Source organism: Morchella sextelata (assembly GCF_020137385.1).
Source record: "Morchella sextelata strain SCLS chromosome Unknown scls_8, whole genome shotgun sequence".
In the NCBI taxonomy this organism is placed as follows: Eukaryota; Fungi; Ascomycota; class Pezizomycetes; order Pezizales; family Morchellaceae; genus Morchella; species Morchella sextelata.
Genome location: NW_025408623.1, coordinates 355,952 through 372,393, shown reverse-complemented (window position 1 = coordinate 372,393; position 16,442 = coordinate 355,952). Strand labels below are relative to the sequence as shown.

The following is a 16,442-nucleotide window of genomic DNA, read 5'->3' as shown; positions in this document are numbered from 1 at the left end:
AGAGAATAAATCGTTGTATTTCCGGTGAAATGCGTCGGAATCGACTATCACCTGTGGAAGCTGGCCCTGCCTCTAAAGTAGCCAACGAAGTATCCTGGTTATAACCTTCGAAGGCTAAGGCCATCACAGTAGGGGTCCGGGAGTTAGTAATGCAGTCGCGAACTAAAAGTGGAACTGTAATATAACTGACAATTTATGGTATTATCTTGTGCCGTATCGTTAGTAACAGGTTGGTTTTCTTCTTTGGTCGTTGAAGAGGACCGAGAAAGAATAGGTGTAGATGTGTTGAATGACGAAAATGTTGGATGTGTAGACTCGGGTAGTCTTTTAATCGAATCATCCTTTTGAATGAGATCTTTTGGGGTGTTAGAGGGGCCGCATGTATCTTCTTGTAAGCTCTTGCAGTTACAGCAGAAGTTTCGTGCAGCGTTTTTAGGAATGGCTTCCATTTCGTATGTTGAATGTTTTTATTTGTAGAAAATGTGGCGGGACTGCAGTACTGGGCAGGATATAGCGGGGATAGGCCGTCTGCAGCTATGAACGTAGAAGAAATTAGAGAAAATATATCGAGAATAGGGTGAGAAGGGGCAAGAAAATGGAGTATATATAAATAATTTTGCAGCACGGTGCTTTTGACTGATTGGCCGGTTCTTAAATAAATCTCGACTCTCGACTCTCTGTGTAAGGTGCTTTTGACTTATTAGTCGGTTGTATCTTAAAACCAATACCTGCAAGGTGCTTTTGACGGATTAGTTGGTTCTTGAATGAATCTCAGATATCTCTGTGTAACGTGCTTTTGACCTATGTGTCGGTTACCAATACCTGCAAGGTGCTTTTGACGGATTGGTCGTTTCTTGTGTTGGCACATCCGAGCCTTGCTGCGGGGTGCTTTTGTAGACCGTGTTGATTGGGTCATATCAAAAGCACCGTGCATAATAATGTGAGGCTATGTATCAGAAGCTACCGATTAGCTGGATGAGCTCACTGGTACTACTAGTGATTTTGTTAATATCATCTCGACTCCGAAAAATTGGTACTTAAACCTCAACGTGTGCCCTCTATCTAGTCGATCTTGATATTCCTCCCTCATTATCACCTTGCGGTTCAACCTTCGTAGTACAACACACTAGTACTCTCACCTTACATTATAATAAATATACCCAATTTCTACCCCCACAGCCTCGCTAAATAAAGCCACCGATCACCCGATGGAACCACCCCCCCGCCCGGCACGTACGCGTACGGATTGGGAGAAGGATTTTAAACTCTGTGAGCACACAGTAGCCGAGTGGGAAGCTCAACGTCCAGAATTCCAGAAATTATACCTCCAGGAAAATCTCAAGCTTCCAGAGATAAGGAAAATCATGGCGCAAAACCATGGTTTCTATGCAAAGTAAGTACAATTTCCAGGCGCACAACAATATGGCCGGCCCCAGAATATAGATATATACTAGTACTGCGCGTGCGATCGACCAGCAATATATTGTAATACGCGCATAGCTAACATTCGATCATGAACTCATCAGCAAGAGACAGTTCGATAGAAAAATAAAACATTGGGGACTCAACAAAAACCTTAAGAGGAAGGATGCGATTGCAATGCTAAAAAAACAAAATGAAAGACTCATGTCTGAGAGAAAACAGACTAAGTTTACATTCAACAAGTTGCCAATAACTATGGAGAAACTGCAGCGGCACGCTCCCGGATATCAACCAGGCGATTCCCCCTCGGCAGGTAAGTAAAACTTCAAATCTCCCGAGAATAGAGTTTCTCTGACTGTAGTATCTTAAGCTACTCCGGACTACGTTCAATATTGGACTCCCCGGAATCCTGATCCTGGGACGCCCAGCGAATCATATGGAACCCCAAGAATCGATAACGATAGTACACCAATGGAGCAAAATCCAGAGACGCCTCGCCCTTACCTCACGCATTATCAGCCTGTAAATTCACTCAATCATGATATGCAGTCTCCACTAGGCACATACATCAACCCTCTTTATATCAATAGTGAAGATACCGAGATGGTTGATGTGGAGAGCATCCCTCCCGGGCCCGAATTGGTTTTTCCTGTCAATTCGATCATTGAAAGCCAGCACGAAGAAAACCACACCCTCATTTCCTCTCCACCCCGCTCCCAATATATCGACAGCACCATGATATCTACTATTACCATGGGAGCGGAGAAATATCTAGGTATTTTAGATAGATCGTCGGAGTCTCGTCGCTATTTGAACATTTCCCAGGACCTGGAGGAAAAAGGTACAGAGCGATCCCCTGGAAACACTCATAACAGCGCGGGGGAAGACAATATACAAAGGTTATGCCAGCTGCTGCACCGCAAATATTTCTCAGAGCTAGAGATCCTTCCTCTGATTGGGAATGGTGTAGACTTATGTATTCAGTGTAGTTGTTGCTCAGACACCCCTCTACATATAGCGGCACAAAATGGGCACGAAGCGGTGGCCCGCCTGCTGCTGGAGGAGGGTGCGGATGTCTCTGCTCTTGGGAAAGAAGACTCATGGACTCCCCTACATGTAGCGGCACAAAATGGGCACGAAGCGGTGGCCCGCCTGCTGCTCGAGAAGGGCGCGGGTGTCTCTGCTCTTGATGTTGAATCATGGACTCCCCTACATGTAGCGGCATACAACGGTCACGAAGCGGTGGCCCGCCTGCTGCTCGAGAAGGGCGCGGATGTCTCTGCTCTTAATGTTAAATCATGGACTCCCCTACATCTGGCGGCGCAAAGCGGTCACGAAGCGGTGGCCCGCCTGCTGCTCGAGAAGGGCGCGGATGTCTCTGCTCTTACGAAAGGGTACTCATGGACTCCCCTACATATAGCGGCACAAGATGGGCACGAAGCGGTGGCCCGCCTGTTGCTCGAGAAGGGCGCGGATGTCTCTGCTCTTGATGTTGAATCATGGACTCCCCTACATTTGGCGGCACAAAACGGTCACGAAGCGGTGGCCCGCCTGCTGCTCGAGAAGGGCGCGGGTGTCTCTGCTCTTGTTGTTGAATCATGGACTCCCCTACATTTGGCGGCACAAAACGGTCACGAAGCGGTGGCCCGCCTGTTGCTCGAGAAGGGCGCGGATGTCTCTGCTCTTACGAAAGGGTACTCATGGTCTCCCCTACATATAGCGGCACAAGATGGGCACGAAGCGGTGGCCCGCCTGTTGCTCGAGAAGGGCGCGGATGTCTCTGCTCTTGATGTTGAATCATGGACTCCCCTACATTTGGCGGCACAAAACGGTCACGAAGCGGTGGCCCGCCTGCTGCTCGAGAAGGGCGCTGACCCACTTGCTGAGACAAGTACTGGCCGCACTCCTTTAGACTTAGCAGCACAGAATAACCATAATACGGTGACCCCCCTTCTTAAGCAAGCCATAGACGCAAATTTTCTCTCCTTGTTGCGTTAAGTTTGTCTGTAAGCGCCCAAGTCCATTTTTGTTGTTGCCGTATTACCGATTTCTTGTGTTCCAGCTGGCTTTTTCTGTTTGATGGGGTTTCTCACTATGTTATCCACATATCCTTTTCTTATATTCAGATTCCTTTAATTTACTTCATTCTTCATCCCGGGGTACATATATCCTTTAAAAAGCATGGTTCCATATCTTATGTTCTACGTTCATTTATATAACATTCGGTCCTTAATCATTTACCATTCCCTAGTTACACATTCAAGGTCGGATAGATATGCCGAGTATGAATTAGCAATTTCACACCATAGCCAATGTGCACAACCTGCGTGAAGACATATATGAGCATGAATTCAATCACCAATGCAAGTACTGCGACAGCACGCGTTACACTCACAGACTCCACTGGTCGTTGGGGGGTTTATAGATGGGTTGAGCGTTATCAGATTCTTTTGTCAAATCAGATTTCACCTCATATATAACGATTATACCTGCTATCGACATAGTTGACGTGGCCCGCAACTCTCGCCTCCTACGTACACGAGTTGTAAGATGCTATACTCCGCGTGATAACCTGTGAAGATAGACAGCGAAAGGCCACGTGCATGCAAGGCGTATGATGAGCGGTATTATTCATAGGATCCCCATGTGATACACCTACACACCTCTCAAACCTTACACCCCCATCCGGACGACGTATCTAACACGCGGCCTCGCCCGGTGCCAAGCTAGAATGTATGAGCAGATGCACCGTGGTGATTTATCGATAGCGCTGTGCAGCCGTGGCGCCACTGCTCTGTCCGACATTGCATGCACGCGCAGTATCAGAACCAGTTAGTAAGTACTCATTACACACCCACAAGCGAAAGCAAGTTAAACTCTCCCGCTGTCATCCGCACACTCCCGACTCCTCGTATATATACTACGTGGGGATAGCCACCCGTCCGTTTCTCGGGTTTGTGGCTCTAGTGAACATCCTTCTTATAATCATGACCAATCACTCGGAGCCATAGTGCCAAGACATACTCGTGTCTAAACCTTTTATGAGCAAACTATGTTCTATCCCCCGCACCACACCAAGATCCATGGCCAATACACATACTCTGGCTATAGCTATTCTCCCGAATCCAAAAGCGAATTACTATCATCGTATAGAAATCTATCTCGAAGGAAGATGGCACCAGGAAGAGTCTCCATTCCAGATATGCTAACTGTCTTGGCAGACGACCCAAAACCACAAAACGTACCTTCTTCAACCGATCTGCTAGTTTAGGGCGCCATAAGCCGTTGGACATGGTAGAATGAACACATGCAAGAGAACTATTGAAGCACGATTGAGCCCGCCTTCAGTTTCAGGCCAAGGCGGATGGGCGGTCCAGGTTAGGGTACGTACCTGTAAGTGATCAAGTTAAAGGCTTCAGTTCATGCACGCCATACACAGATAATTAACTACCCAAGTACTTTATATTCATTGGAGTTATTATTTTCCGGGGGTCCTCGAGTGTCACCCGCTGATATATGTCTTACCCATCGTCATTGGGAAGCATTGATCATTACTATATACATGAAATAATCCTCGAAGCCTCCCAAGATCGGTAATTGCAATATCCGGTATCAGAACAAATCTTACACAGTGATCGCCACATAACCAGCATTTAAGCGCAAGCGGTATCTATCTGTCCAGGGACAGGGCGTAGAGCTTTAGAATCAACTAGAAGTTCGTTCAGAGGCCCCGCCGCTATTGCTTCCTAATCAATGTTCCTAGCGTCCGGGACTTAATGCGCGACTACATTGAGCGTCTACAATACCACAAAATCAAGATGCCCGCAACCAAGAGCAAGCAATCACCAGGCTGGATGTGTACGAGTATTTTGATGTACAGCTGCCAAAATAAGAAACCTTCTCTTATACCACATCAGCCAAAAGCCAGAGCAAAAAAGGAACCTGGTTTGGGAAACCAACTTCGCTGGATCGCGCGCAGTTTTTCTGCTATACTCTTTTCAAGGCACGAGACCGCCCGGCGGAGTCCCCATAGAGTCTGATAAACTCCAAGTATAAGGGATAACGTTAAGGCAATATATACCGCAGGTACACAATAGGCCAACCGGAGCCATGGATATTGTGAGGATGAAGACTGCAAGGGCGCAAACAGGAAGGAAACCAATTAATCGACGGGAGAAAGTTGACCTTTCGGAGTGGGGGTTGGGGGGATAATATTAGTTAGGGTTAGTTGGGGTTATTTACCAGCTAGCAGGCCCACATATATCTTACCTTACATCCCCAGCGGTTTGATCCACCACTGTCTTTCTCGCCCCATTAGCGGCATGGAGATAGTACTCTAATTACTAGCTAGAGAGACTACATACCTTGCCGCATGTCTCTAATGCCCATTTCCACATGTGTTAACACACCACTACACATCCACACATCCATACACAACTATCTAGTATTCACATAATCAACACCACCCATTGATCCTGCCCTCCATTTCCTAGCTATAAATTCCTTCTAGATCGGTCAAATCCGCCCCATGCATGTACGTAATCACACCCAATATTACCAGCCCTCACCACACCCCGCCCCATCGCTACCAGCACACGCGCCCGGCCAAACCGCCCTTAATGACTTAAACAAAAAAAAAAAAAACCGCCATTACCCATTAGTACCAACACCGAGTGATATCCCATGACCAAGCCCCCACATCAAATCTAGATCACCGCTACTAACGACATAGCAGACCCGGCTCATGGCCGCCGTTTTGCGATTAAATATCTGTCCTATCTATATATATGTTCCTACTAACCCAATATATGGATCCCACGACCGATTGGGGTAGTTCTCATATCACCGACGTAAACACCTCTTATCTTACGCAAGCCTGACATACCGTCACTAGCACTGACGAAGAACACAAAACGCCCAACAGTACAGTAACTAGTAGTTAAAGGGCAATGTAATACCCCAAGTTTATCAAGTTGCTGAATGGTACATCCACACGAGTGATAATCCATGCACATTACCAAACCACCCCCATTCCACTATCTTCACTCCACTCTTTTCCAATTGCAAGCCAGCTATTATTCCAACGCACACATACGCAAAAGCACCCTGGTATCCTATGTATCTACAGCCACCAATTAACCCCCCATCCCCTCATCCAATCAAGCCAAGTCAAAAAAGAAGAAGTCGTCAAAAAGAAAAAAAGAAAAAACGCCCACTACCAAAAGTCATTTTTATAAAAACACAAAAGAAGAAACCGAAATAACCGAACCCAGCGCAGCGCAGCACGCTACTCGTCCGCCGCCTGCGCAGCCGCCGCCTCCAACATCAGCTGTCCAGTCCTGGGTTCACAGAAGACCGCCAGGAGCCTATCCACCACGTCCCTCATCCTGTCCTGGCCCACGGTGCCAGCGGCGATGACGTTCCTCTACACACACACAGACCAATTAGCCCCCCACGCACCAAACAAAACTAAAACAGCGGATAAAGATAAAAAACCTACCAACGCAAACGCAGCCGCCTTGACCGTATGATAATAGACCTGCTTATACTCCTCCTTCTCCCTCTCCCTCTCCCTCTCCCTCTCGCCCTCCTCGTCGTCCTCCACGCCCACAATCGACCTCCCCCTGCCACCGCGATAGTCCTTCAACCCACACGCCCTCATCCCCGCCACCACAACCTTCGCCAGCTCCGCACGGTTCCGCGTCTCAACCTCACCATACACCTCCTTCCTCGCCACCGCCCCCACCGCCGACCGCATCGTCGCCGACGACTCACTCCTCTTCAGCCCCCTCCCGCCCCCGCTCCCACCACCACTGCCAAACGACCGATTCACCGACAGCGACGGCGCCGGCGACGGCGTCCTCTCCCTCTTCACCATCACCCCCGCGCCCGCGCCCGCCCCCGCCCCCGCCGCACCCCCACCCACACTCATCTTCCGGTGGTTCAGCGCGGCGCCGCCCAGCAGCGTCAGCGGCGGCGGCTGCGGTGGCTGCGGCTGCACACTCCTCTTCGCGCGCTTCCGCGGGTCCGCGGCGGCATCGAGCACTGCCGCGCCGCGCTTCTTCGCGGACTGTGAGATCGACGGGTTTAGTATCTCCTGCGGGTTCGGGGCGATAAAGAGCGGTTCGGCGTGCGGCTTCACCACAGCCATGTATATCAAGAAGGCATGGTGCGACGAGAGCGGGAGGGCGTGGACGGTTACAAGGACTGTTGGTGCGGCGGCGGTGGCGTCGGCGGGCGGGGAGGAGTTGGGGGGTGTTAGGTCTGCTGTTGTGGTTGTTAGGAGTGGTTGTTGGGGGGGCAGGTGTGTGATGGCGGCGTAGATTACAAGTTCTGTTAGTTTCCAGGAGCCCGGGGCAGCGGGGGTATCGTTAGTAATGCGGACGAGGAGGGCGGCGCGGGATTGGGTTGTGGTGCGGAGGGTGTCGTCTGTGGGGAGGGTGGAGAGGAAGAGTTTGCGGAAGTAGGAGGCGGTTGCGGGGGAGGTTGTTGTGAGCTCGAGGGAGGGGCCGGCGGCGAGGTAGAGCGGGATGCGGGTGGGGTCGATGATGGAGAGGGCGGAGAGGCGGGCGGAGGAGAGGCTGCTGGTGAGGTGGGAGAGGACGGAGGAGGGGGTGGTGGTGGAGGAGGGCGTGGAGAGGCGGAGATCTGGGGGGTTGTTAGTATCTGGTGTTTGTAGGTTAGAGGGTATTGGATTGTGTGTATTGGCTACCTTCAAGGGGCACGATGTTTGCTGAGGCCGAGGAGGACTCGACTGAGATCGAGCCAGACCAGATATCCATACTGGCCAGAGATGGGCGGGTGTCTGGGTAGCGGTTTAGTTGTGTGCTGTAGAGATGTGCGCTGCAGACCTATGAGGCTTGCACATCTATGTCGTAGAGTTAGCTACGTAGAGAAAGTCGTCGTGCTGTGTTGAGTGTTGGTCGTTGGTCGTTGGTCGTTGGTCGTTGGTCGTTGGTCGTTGGTCGTTGGTCGTTGGTCGTTGGTCGTTGGTCGTTGGTCGTCTGTGCTACCTCCAGAATAGAATCGTTGACATTGGCCCGGACGCGAAGTTGTTTCCCTGGCCTGGCGCGTGTCTCCTCCCGTCCCAACCTTGCACTTTAGCCCCAAAATGGAAGTGCTTCAGCCACACCCAAACCCACACCAACAAAGACTGGCCCGACTCCTTCAAGTTGCAATTGCAGTGGCATCATGAGAATGTCTGGAGGCTCTCTTTCTTTAACGGAATTGTGCAATCAATGCAATCACGTGTTGATAAGGTAGAAATAAAATTTGGCAACTGGAGTTTAACGCGCGACGCGTTCCAGAGACCTATCCCGGAGTGCAGATCCTCTGTCACGCACGCTCGGTATTAGTACGCTACTAATAGGTACATATTACATGTAAGATAGATTACAATGGTGTTTTACCGGCGAAACGGATATATTTTTGTGCCTTTATCTAGAATATCACGATCTTATTTGGATTAAGGCTGCCAAAACGAGCGCGAATTGCTAAAGGGAAATGATTATATATGAGTGTTTTACATTCTCCGATAGTGAAACCAACGAACGACGCAAAGTGACTACATGTAAGTACAGTACGAAAAAAGAGGCTGTAATAGGTACTGTACCAATACAGAATTGTGCAAAACTTCCGAATTAAATCGGAATCCTAACTATTATACCGTAGCAATACCGTAACAATACCGTAACCCTACGGTATTTTGCCAGATATGGTACTGGATCCACCCGCTTTTTTGGTACTGTAGTACTATATTACATGTAATACAATGCCGGAATTGTAAACATATATGTTTTCCCCAGTCAGTACGCAGACTATTGATACACATATAAAAACAAAATCACTCAAAAAACTCCTACAATGTATATTCTACTACAGTAATACAGTACTAAAAAGAGGGTATATATATCTAGTAGCATCTTATCTGGCAGAATACCACGAAACTGAGGTATTGCTAATACGGTAGTGATGGGCACAATACAAAACAAGGCGATACTTGTGGATGTTTCGTCTTTTCTTGTGGATTACAGAGAGAGGTCTCGGAATTGACAATACTTGGGCCATGTATCGTGAAAAGTCTCGAGACTTAGGGTTAGGGGTTAGGTCATCAGGTTGATGTTTTCTTACACACGGAGAACTTTTTATAAAACAGGATTTTTTCCGCATGGGATTTTTTTTTTACACCATGATATTTTTGGCGGGGAAAACAAGCAAAACTAAGGTCACAGACAATCACTCGTATATTTCGAAAAGTCTCGAGACTAGGCTTTTTCTGTTTTGTCCTGTTTTGCCTTCTCTCATTTTCTCTATGTTTTGTTTTGTCTCGTATCTCGGGACAAAGGCTCGAGACTTTTTGTCTTGTGCCCATCACTATAATACGGTATATATTGTACAGTATAGTAGTGACGATTCCGATTCAATCCAGAAGTTTTGCACAATTCCGTATTGCTACAGTACCTATAACACTTCCCTTTTTCAGTACTGTACTTAAGCTTTACATCTAGCTATGTGTTATATTTCTCATTTATCTAAATCTCACCCGAGGATAGAAGCTTGTAGTGCAATATTAAGAAAGTCGCCAAAAGAGTTCTTTTCGGTGTTTCACCGCAAGCCTATCATGGGTAATAAATTAATAAAAATGGGAAGTACAAAACTATTCAACCTTCGCGCTTTCACATACAAAACAGCCAATAAAATATTATTGCAATTGTAATCTCTTGTAACGTCTCCACGACCATTCCATGATTGATATTGGTTTTTTTTTATGTGTTTTTTAGAGATAAAATTATATATATAAGCGATCGGCTTTAAATTGCCAACACACCTCTAATTAAGATCGGGGATGCCATATCTATTGCTTGTTGATCATGATTAGGAACCAAACAGAAAGGCCAAAATGAGGAAGTTCAAAGATTTGGTATGGCCGTTATATAATTTCCGAGGCCGATCTGCAAATTAAAGGGAATGGTTAAAAGAGTAACCCAGACGAGCATATATATCCCTTCGTGTGTTTTCACGACTCTGAGCTAGTAGGCAACTTTTACTCGGTAATAAACCTAACCCTTATTCCGTGAACCTTTTGCTGTAAAGTCGCCTTCTGTGACCCCTCCTATACTTTCCTTTTTCTGGTGTCTCCACAGTCTGTAGATAGCTAGATTTTCTGAACATCACCACGCCGTCGTGCGCCTAATATGTCTCCGTTTTTGCTCTGACGAACGAAGGGATATAACTTCTGAAGCCTTTTCCAGAGATGGCCGGCCATATGGATATGGACGCCTTTGATTGCAATTTCAAAGGTCAACTGTTATATACGCCCATCAAAATACGAGGAGGGCATTCTAGACTCGTTGTACTCATACTCATACTCATACTCATCTAGGGTTAGGGTTGCCAATACTATCCCTACGAGTGACTCCCCGGGAGACACTTGGCCTACATGTGACAGAATCTTCCGCCATCACTCGATCGATCGGCATGCCAAGAAAGAAGGCATCCGTCCGGCCATGCCCATCCCCCATCAATTCCTCCTCACCATCCATCCATGTATCCGGGCAAAAAGCACAGACCGCATCTCCACTTTGGAATTCCAGAACCAACCCTTGAAGTACAAAAAGGCAAAAAGGCAAAAAAAAAAAAAAAAAAAAAAAAAAATTTGATAGACAAGCCATGCGTTGTTGCAACGTTGTTCGTGTCTTAAACATCCACACCCCCGGCCCCCATTTAAGACCCGAGGTGCGACGGCCCCCCAGACGCAGACGCACGAAGGGTGCATGGTTTCGAACGGCAAGAGGCCAAGCCCTAATGTCTTATTGGCCCGAGTAATTGGCGAGAGAAAAAACAAAAACTACGTTTTTCAGCACATGCCTGGATCAAAGATTCGACCCCTGCCCTTCTACTCCAGCTGCCAGAGGTAGATAGACGCCCAAGTGAAGCGGGAGGTGAAATCGAGGAACCTTGGCTTCTTACTGGCTAAAGGCACCGTTGCAGTCGGCTGTTCATATGGAGTCCATTATGGTATCTTGGCTCCTTACTGGTTGGAGGCACCGTTGTAGTCGGCTGTTCATATGGAGTCCGCTATGGTTACATAGAAGGTTATTGGTGGGTTTGGCTGGTTTGGAACTCGAGCGGCAATGTGTCTTTTAAACCTATCACTGCGTGTAAGCTCACCAAGTAATCATATTTGACGCATCGAGTGGTACTCTAGATATGCCTGATTTTAGTTTCCATGGTACGTGCTCGAGCCCCGGTCGACAATAATAGGCTAATGCTACTTGCTGAACCGCGCAGAATTATAGTTGTTCATGGTATCGGTATACTTCAGAACCAAACCGAAGTCTTCAAAGCCCTCATCGGTGAGCCTTGATGAGTTTGTGTCCGTATAATTGGCCCATGGATACGGCATGTATAGCTGTTGACTACATCTAATACAGTGCTCTACATATGGAACCTACATCTGAACTGAGAGCTGACATGTACCGGCATGTATGTATAAAACAGAGGTGCTATACATACCTACCTGTACCACTTGTCACGTTATGATAAGGGTACTTACATACTGCACGGCCGCGGCCAAGGAACAAAGAAAAAGTGCCAGAAAAAAAAGAGAGAGAGAGAAAGCATCGGGTCAGATCAGTTGTACTCTACTCCAATCAGGTACATGTGCCTTCACTTTGGACGCCCGCTCCCTAATCTGGTACCAATTGCATTAGTATCAAGATGCGGTCCAGATGAGATAGTGAGATGAGACGATATCTTTATTTATGATTTTAAATTCTTTTTTCCATAACGTTTTTTTGTTTGTTTCTCTCTCTCTCCCCAACACCTTTTCCCCAAAATATTAATTACAAGAGAAGCGAAGGCAAAGAAAAGGAAAGAAAAAAAAACGAATAAAAACTCCAACCAATAATAAACGCCAGCCCGATGCCCCCCGAATAAAACCCTCTGAAGACCAACCTATTTTAACCCTAACCCCCTCCTCCACTCCCGCCTACAACATTATCATTAACTCGTCCCCATAACTTATTAACATTAAAAAAAGAACTAATTTTCAGATCCCCTCGACCTGCTCCTCTCCCTCTCCATCTCCTTTTCATCCGCTGTCAAATCACATTTCGCCTTACTAACCCTAACCCACATCACCATGATTATCAACGCGACAAGCGCCAGCGCAATCTCAAACCAGAACACCGCCTTGTAACTGATTCTGATTCCCTGATGATGCGTTTTCGCCGAGATGATCTCTGCAAAACCGAGAAAAAAGGCGATACTCAGATGCATATTCGAGTTGATTCTATAATATTTCAATTCTCGTTAGTTATTTTTTTTCGCTCAGGGTTAGGGTTGTATAGGGTTAGGGGAGTGGTAACGTACATGGCACCAGCAAGGCCCTGCTGTCGCTTCGGCAAACCAGTAGTGATGAAGATGTTTGTGATGTTGAAGCTGATATCGATACCAACGGTCGCCATGATCATGGCGGGGAAGACGAAAGCCCAGTAGCTAGCACCGTCGGGCATAATGGCGAATAGGAGAGGCGCGATTACCCAGGCGACACCGGCAGTGATCATTAATATGGTTCCGGAGATGATGTGGAGGACAAAGCCACCGACTGTAGCAATGATCATGCCACCAACGAAGAGGGGGGTGAACCAGGCGACGATTTGAAGGGGACCAGCGCCCATGACTCCGTCCACGCTGCAGGGTGTAGTGGTTAGTCTTTAATTTTCTTTTTTTGCATCGCTAGGCTATAGTATGGGGGGGGGGGGAGTGGAAAGAGAGGCGGGGGAGAGTTGGCTTACTAGAATGTGGAGTAGAGGAGAAAGATTCCCAGACCGCCATACTGCATAAACATTGCAGCCACAACGGCCGGGAACATGGGCACTTGCCAGATATCGCTCGGCAGGAGCGGCTGTTGAGAAACCCAACCCTCAACGTACACGGCGCCGAGGAGCATGCAGACTCCGGCTGCAAAGGTGACCCAGATGTTTGGTGATCTCCAACCATGGGGAGCGCGCGAGGAGTCGGTGATGGCGTAGACGACGAGGATGAGGCCCGACACGATGAGGATAGTTCCGGGCCAGTCCATCTTGATGTTTAAGGTGCTGCGCTCTTCCTTATCGGAGGGGACGGAAACCCAGGCGAGCACAAAGGAGATTGCGGCGAATAGGGCCCCGATGAAGAAGTAGCTGCGCCATAAAGAATATTGAGCAGAGATGCCGGCAAAGAAGATCCCAAAGAAGAATCCGAGTGGTGCGCAGGCGCCGTAGAAGGAAAATACCTATATTTGCGTTTCGAATTAGTACAATGTCTTACATATTGGGTTCTCCCAATGAGTCCACGTCGTCTTCAAGGATGACTCCAACCAAGCTGATGCACAATGATCATGACTCTCAAAAAAACTCAAAACGAAAAGGCACATACCAAATTCTTCCTAGGCCCCGGCCGATAAACACATCCCATCAGCATAACGCTACTCGGCAGAAACGCCGCAGGCCCCAGCCCCGCCAGCGCTCTTGCCAGATCCAACATCAACTCATTCTTTGCCACCCCCGCGACTACGCTCCACACAACTAGCCAGCCCACGCCCAGCACAAACATGATCTTCCCGCCGTACATATCCGACAGCCTGCCGAAGGGTAGTAGGAAACATGATATTACTAGTGAAAAGGCGGATGCCGGCCAGGTTGCTGAGGTTGCGGGAATTTTGAAGGCTTCCACTACTGAGGGCACGAGGAGGTTGAATCCAGAGACGAAGTATTCCTGTATGGGTGCGCGGGACTAGGTTAGCCAATGATGGCCTGCGCATTGAGGGTGGTTACTATTATAATAGGTGGGCTGTGCGCGAGATATATCTCCCTCTTCCGTCCGTCGGTTAATGGGGTATTTACGAATATATCCCGGACATATCATAATTACAATGGCATGTGTTTGGCGCCCCAGCGTAAAAAAAAAAAAAAAAAAAAAAAATAGGGAAAAGAAACAAGGGAGAAAAACTTACAGTCAATATTTGGCTCATGCAGATTGATAGGACGAATCCTATCTCTGACCAAGCCGATTTGAAGCATTCCGGCCTAACACGTCCCAAGCGCTCAATCTCTTCCTTACTGAGTGTGTATCTACTATCATCTGAGTCGGAAGAGTCGGAGACGATGGAATGATGGATCGATGCCGGCGGCGATTGTGATCTTACAACAACCGAAGATGGTATCGTAGGAGGTAGTGGTACGTCTTGCTGAACCGATTTCTCCATTGGTATTGGCAGGGAGTAGTTGAATGAATAGCTAGCTGGTCTGACTATTGAAGATCCTTTCCTTAAAGCTCTCCGACCACCAGATAAGATAAAAATAAAAATAAATATAATTGAGAAAGAAGAAAAATAAACGCTCAGATCAACTAAGGGTCAAGGCTGATACGATAGATATTGGTGATTTGATTCAATGTTTTCGGAGAATTCTCTATTCCAATCCTAGGTAACGAGCTGCAGGTAGAAGTAGAAGCTTGAAAAAACGAGTGAGGGGGGAGTAATGATAATGGTATCAGACCAGAGGAGATCTAGAGCTTGTTGGAGCGTCCGAGGAGGGAGCAGGAATCCATTTAAGTAGGCAAGCAATTGTAACAGACTATCGTTCAGTACGGCAAAAACCGCGCTTTTTGCTAATAGCTCAATTACCATGGTGTACCGTAGAGTAAGTACGGTGGTTCCAAGATCGAGGCAGGCGGGCCAGTCAGTTGGTGATTTTGTCTAAAGGCGTATGTACAATACAAGCCCGTGCACCCTGGGTAGACGATCGTTTTTTTTTAGTGATCATCAGCCATTAGTACTCTAGCTCGCAACCCATCACGCAGGGGCGGAATTTGCCTACAATCTAACTTCCGCTGTATCACCTAACTTCTTCTGGTACTAATTCGCCGGGACTCCACAAAAATTAGACCCCCCAGTATGTACTCCAGGCACGCGCCCGCAGGGGTGGTTATGAATATGGTAGAGTAACGAACCGTTTTCATGCTTAGCTGGTGATTATTGGATGTCTGGTCTGAACCCTTGTACGTGCTGAGCTACGGTACCGTATGGGGACATAGAGTACAAGATGCACACTGGTAGAGTATCTAGAGTAGGTACATGTAGTTATGTAGGTACATAGAATACTCTAGAGTAACTAGAGTGTCAGTACTCTACCTACACATAAGAACTTGAGTTAAGCAGAGAACCTACCCACATACATACATACAGACATACTTGTACTCACACATACCTACTCTAGAGTACATACATACATGTATGTACCTACATTTGCACACGCATATCCTAAATGAGGAAAGAGGAAGTATACGCAGGGTCAGGTAGGCAGCAGCATCCGCATTCATTCTGTTCTCCTCTGAATCAGTACTATTCTACAGTGTATGTAGGTAGATGGGTATTCAGATGTATGGAATACATAGGCAGCGGTACATACCCAACAGGTATGTTGAACCATAGGCAGGAACAATTGTGCCCATCACAGTATTTTCCCTCCCTGTTCGGCCGGACGCGTACCTCACCTCACGGCCAAGCTCCAATATCCCCTAGGTTCCATGGCCAATGGGCTATATCCACTTAAAAAAGCCGATTGAATTGGCTCAGTCGTTCATGCTCTCTCTCCCTGTACAGCTGCACAATTGAACGAATCTCCCTCGCTAAACCGAGGATGCAAGATCTGTCAACCTGCAAGCCATTTACTCTTGTTGCCTGCCGCCTCCGAGTAACCACCTAATTCTATCATTGATACGATAGGCCGCTAACCCATTCATCCCTCCCCCACCATTGCTGGTCTAGACTTCCTTTCCCGGGCGCGGATATCAGAATTTTGAATTTCATACATGTCCACCACCACCCTAAATTTTAGCAGTGTAGCCATCACGAGGTTGGACGGGCTACATGGAGAAAAATGTCTAACTTGACTAATAAACCACTTGGATATACCTTTCTGAAAAGGTATTTAGATGCGCCATGTCGTTGTTGGTGGCCAATGAGAATGTTTCGA

At 47.6% G+C, this 16,442-nt stretch overlaps 3 protein-coding genes across 3 annotated transcripts; 1 reads left to right on the top strand and 2 right to left on the bottom strand.

Moving 5' to 3' along the window:
- Positions 1-1,208: 1,208 nt before the first annotated feature.
- On the top strand, positions 1,209-3,420 carry H6S33_012319 (uncharacterized protein; the record flags this gene model as incomplete). Its single annotated transcript, XM_044844123.1, has 3 exons — positions 1,209-1,393; positions 1,527-1,735; positions 1,793-3,420. 3 exons carry the CDS (start codon positions 1,209-1,211, stop codon positions 3,418-3,420), a joined length of 2,022 nt encoding a protein of 673 aa, XP_044694968.1.
- A 3,289-nt stretch (positions 3,421-6,709) lies between these two features.
- On the bottom strand, positions 6,710-8,204 carry H6S33_012318 (uncharacterized protein; the record flags this gene model as incomplete). The annotated part of the gene is made up of 3 exons (XM_044844122.1): positions 6,710-6,847; positions 6,923-8,070; positions 8,135-8,204. 3 exons carry the CDS (start codon positions 8,202-8,204, stop codon positions 6,710-6,712), a joined length of 1,356 nt encoding a protein of 451 aa, XP_044694967.1.
- Positions 8,205-12,465: 4,261 nt separating this feature from the next.
- H6S33_012317 (uncharacterized protein) lies at positions 12,466-14,671 on the bottom strand (the record flags this gene model as incomplete). The annotated part of the gene is made up of 5 exons (XM_044844121.1): positions 12,466-12,715; positions 12,796-13,116; positions 13,221-13,699; positions 13,843-14,199; positions 14,420-14,671. The coding sequence occupies 5 exons, from the start codon at positions 14,669-14,671 to the stop codon at positions 12,466-12,468; spliced, it is 1,659 nt and encodes a 552-aa protein (XP_044694966.1).
- Between the last annotated feature and the right edge of the window lie 1,771 nt (positions 14,672-16,442).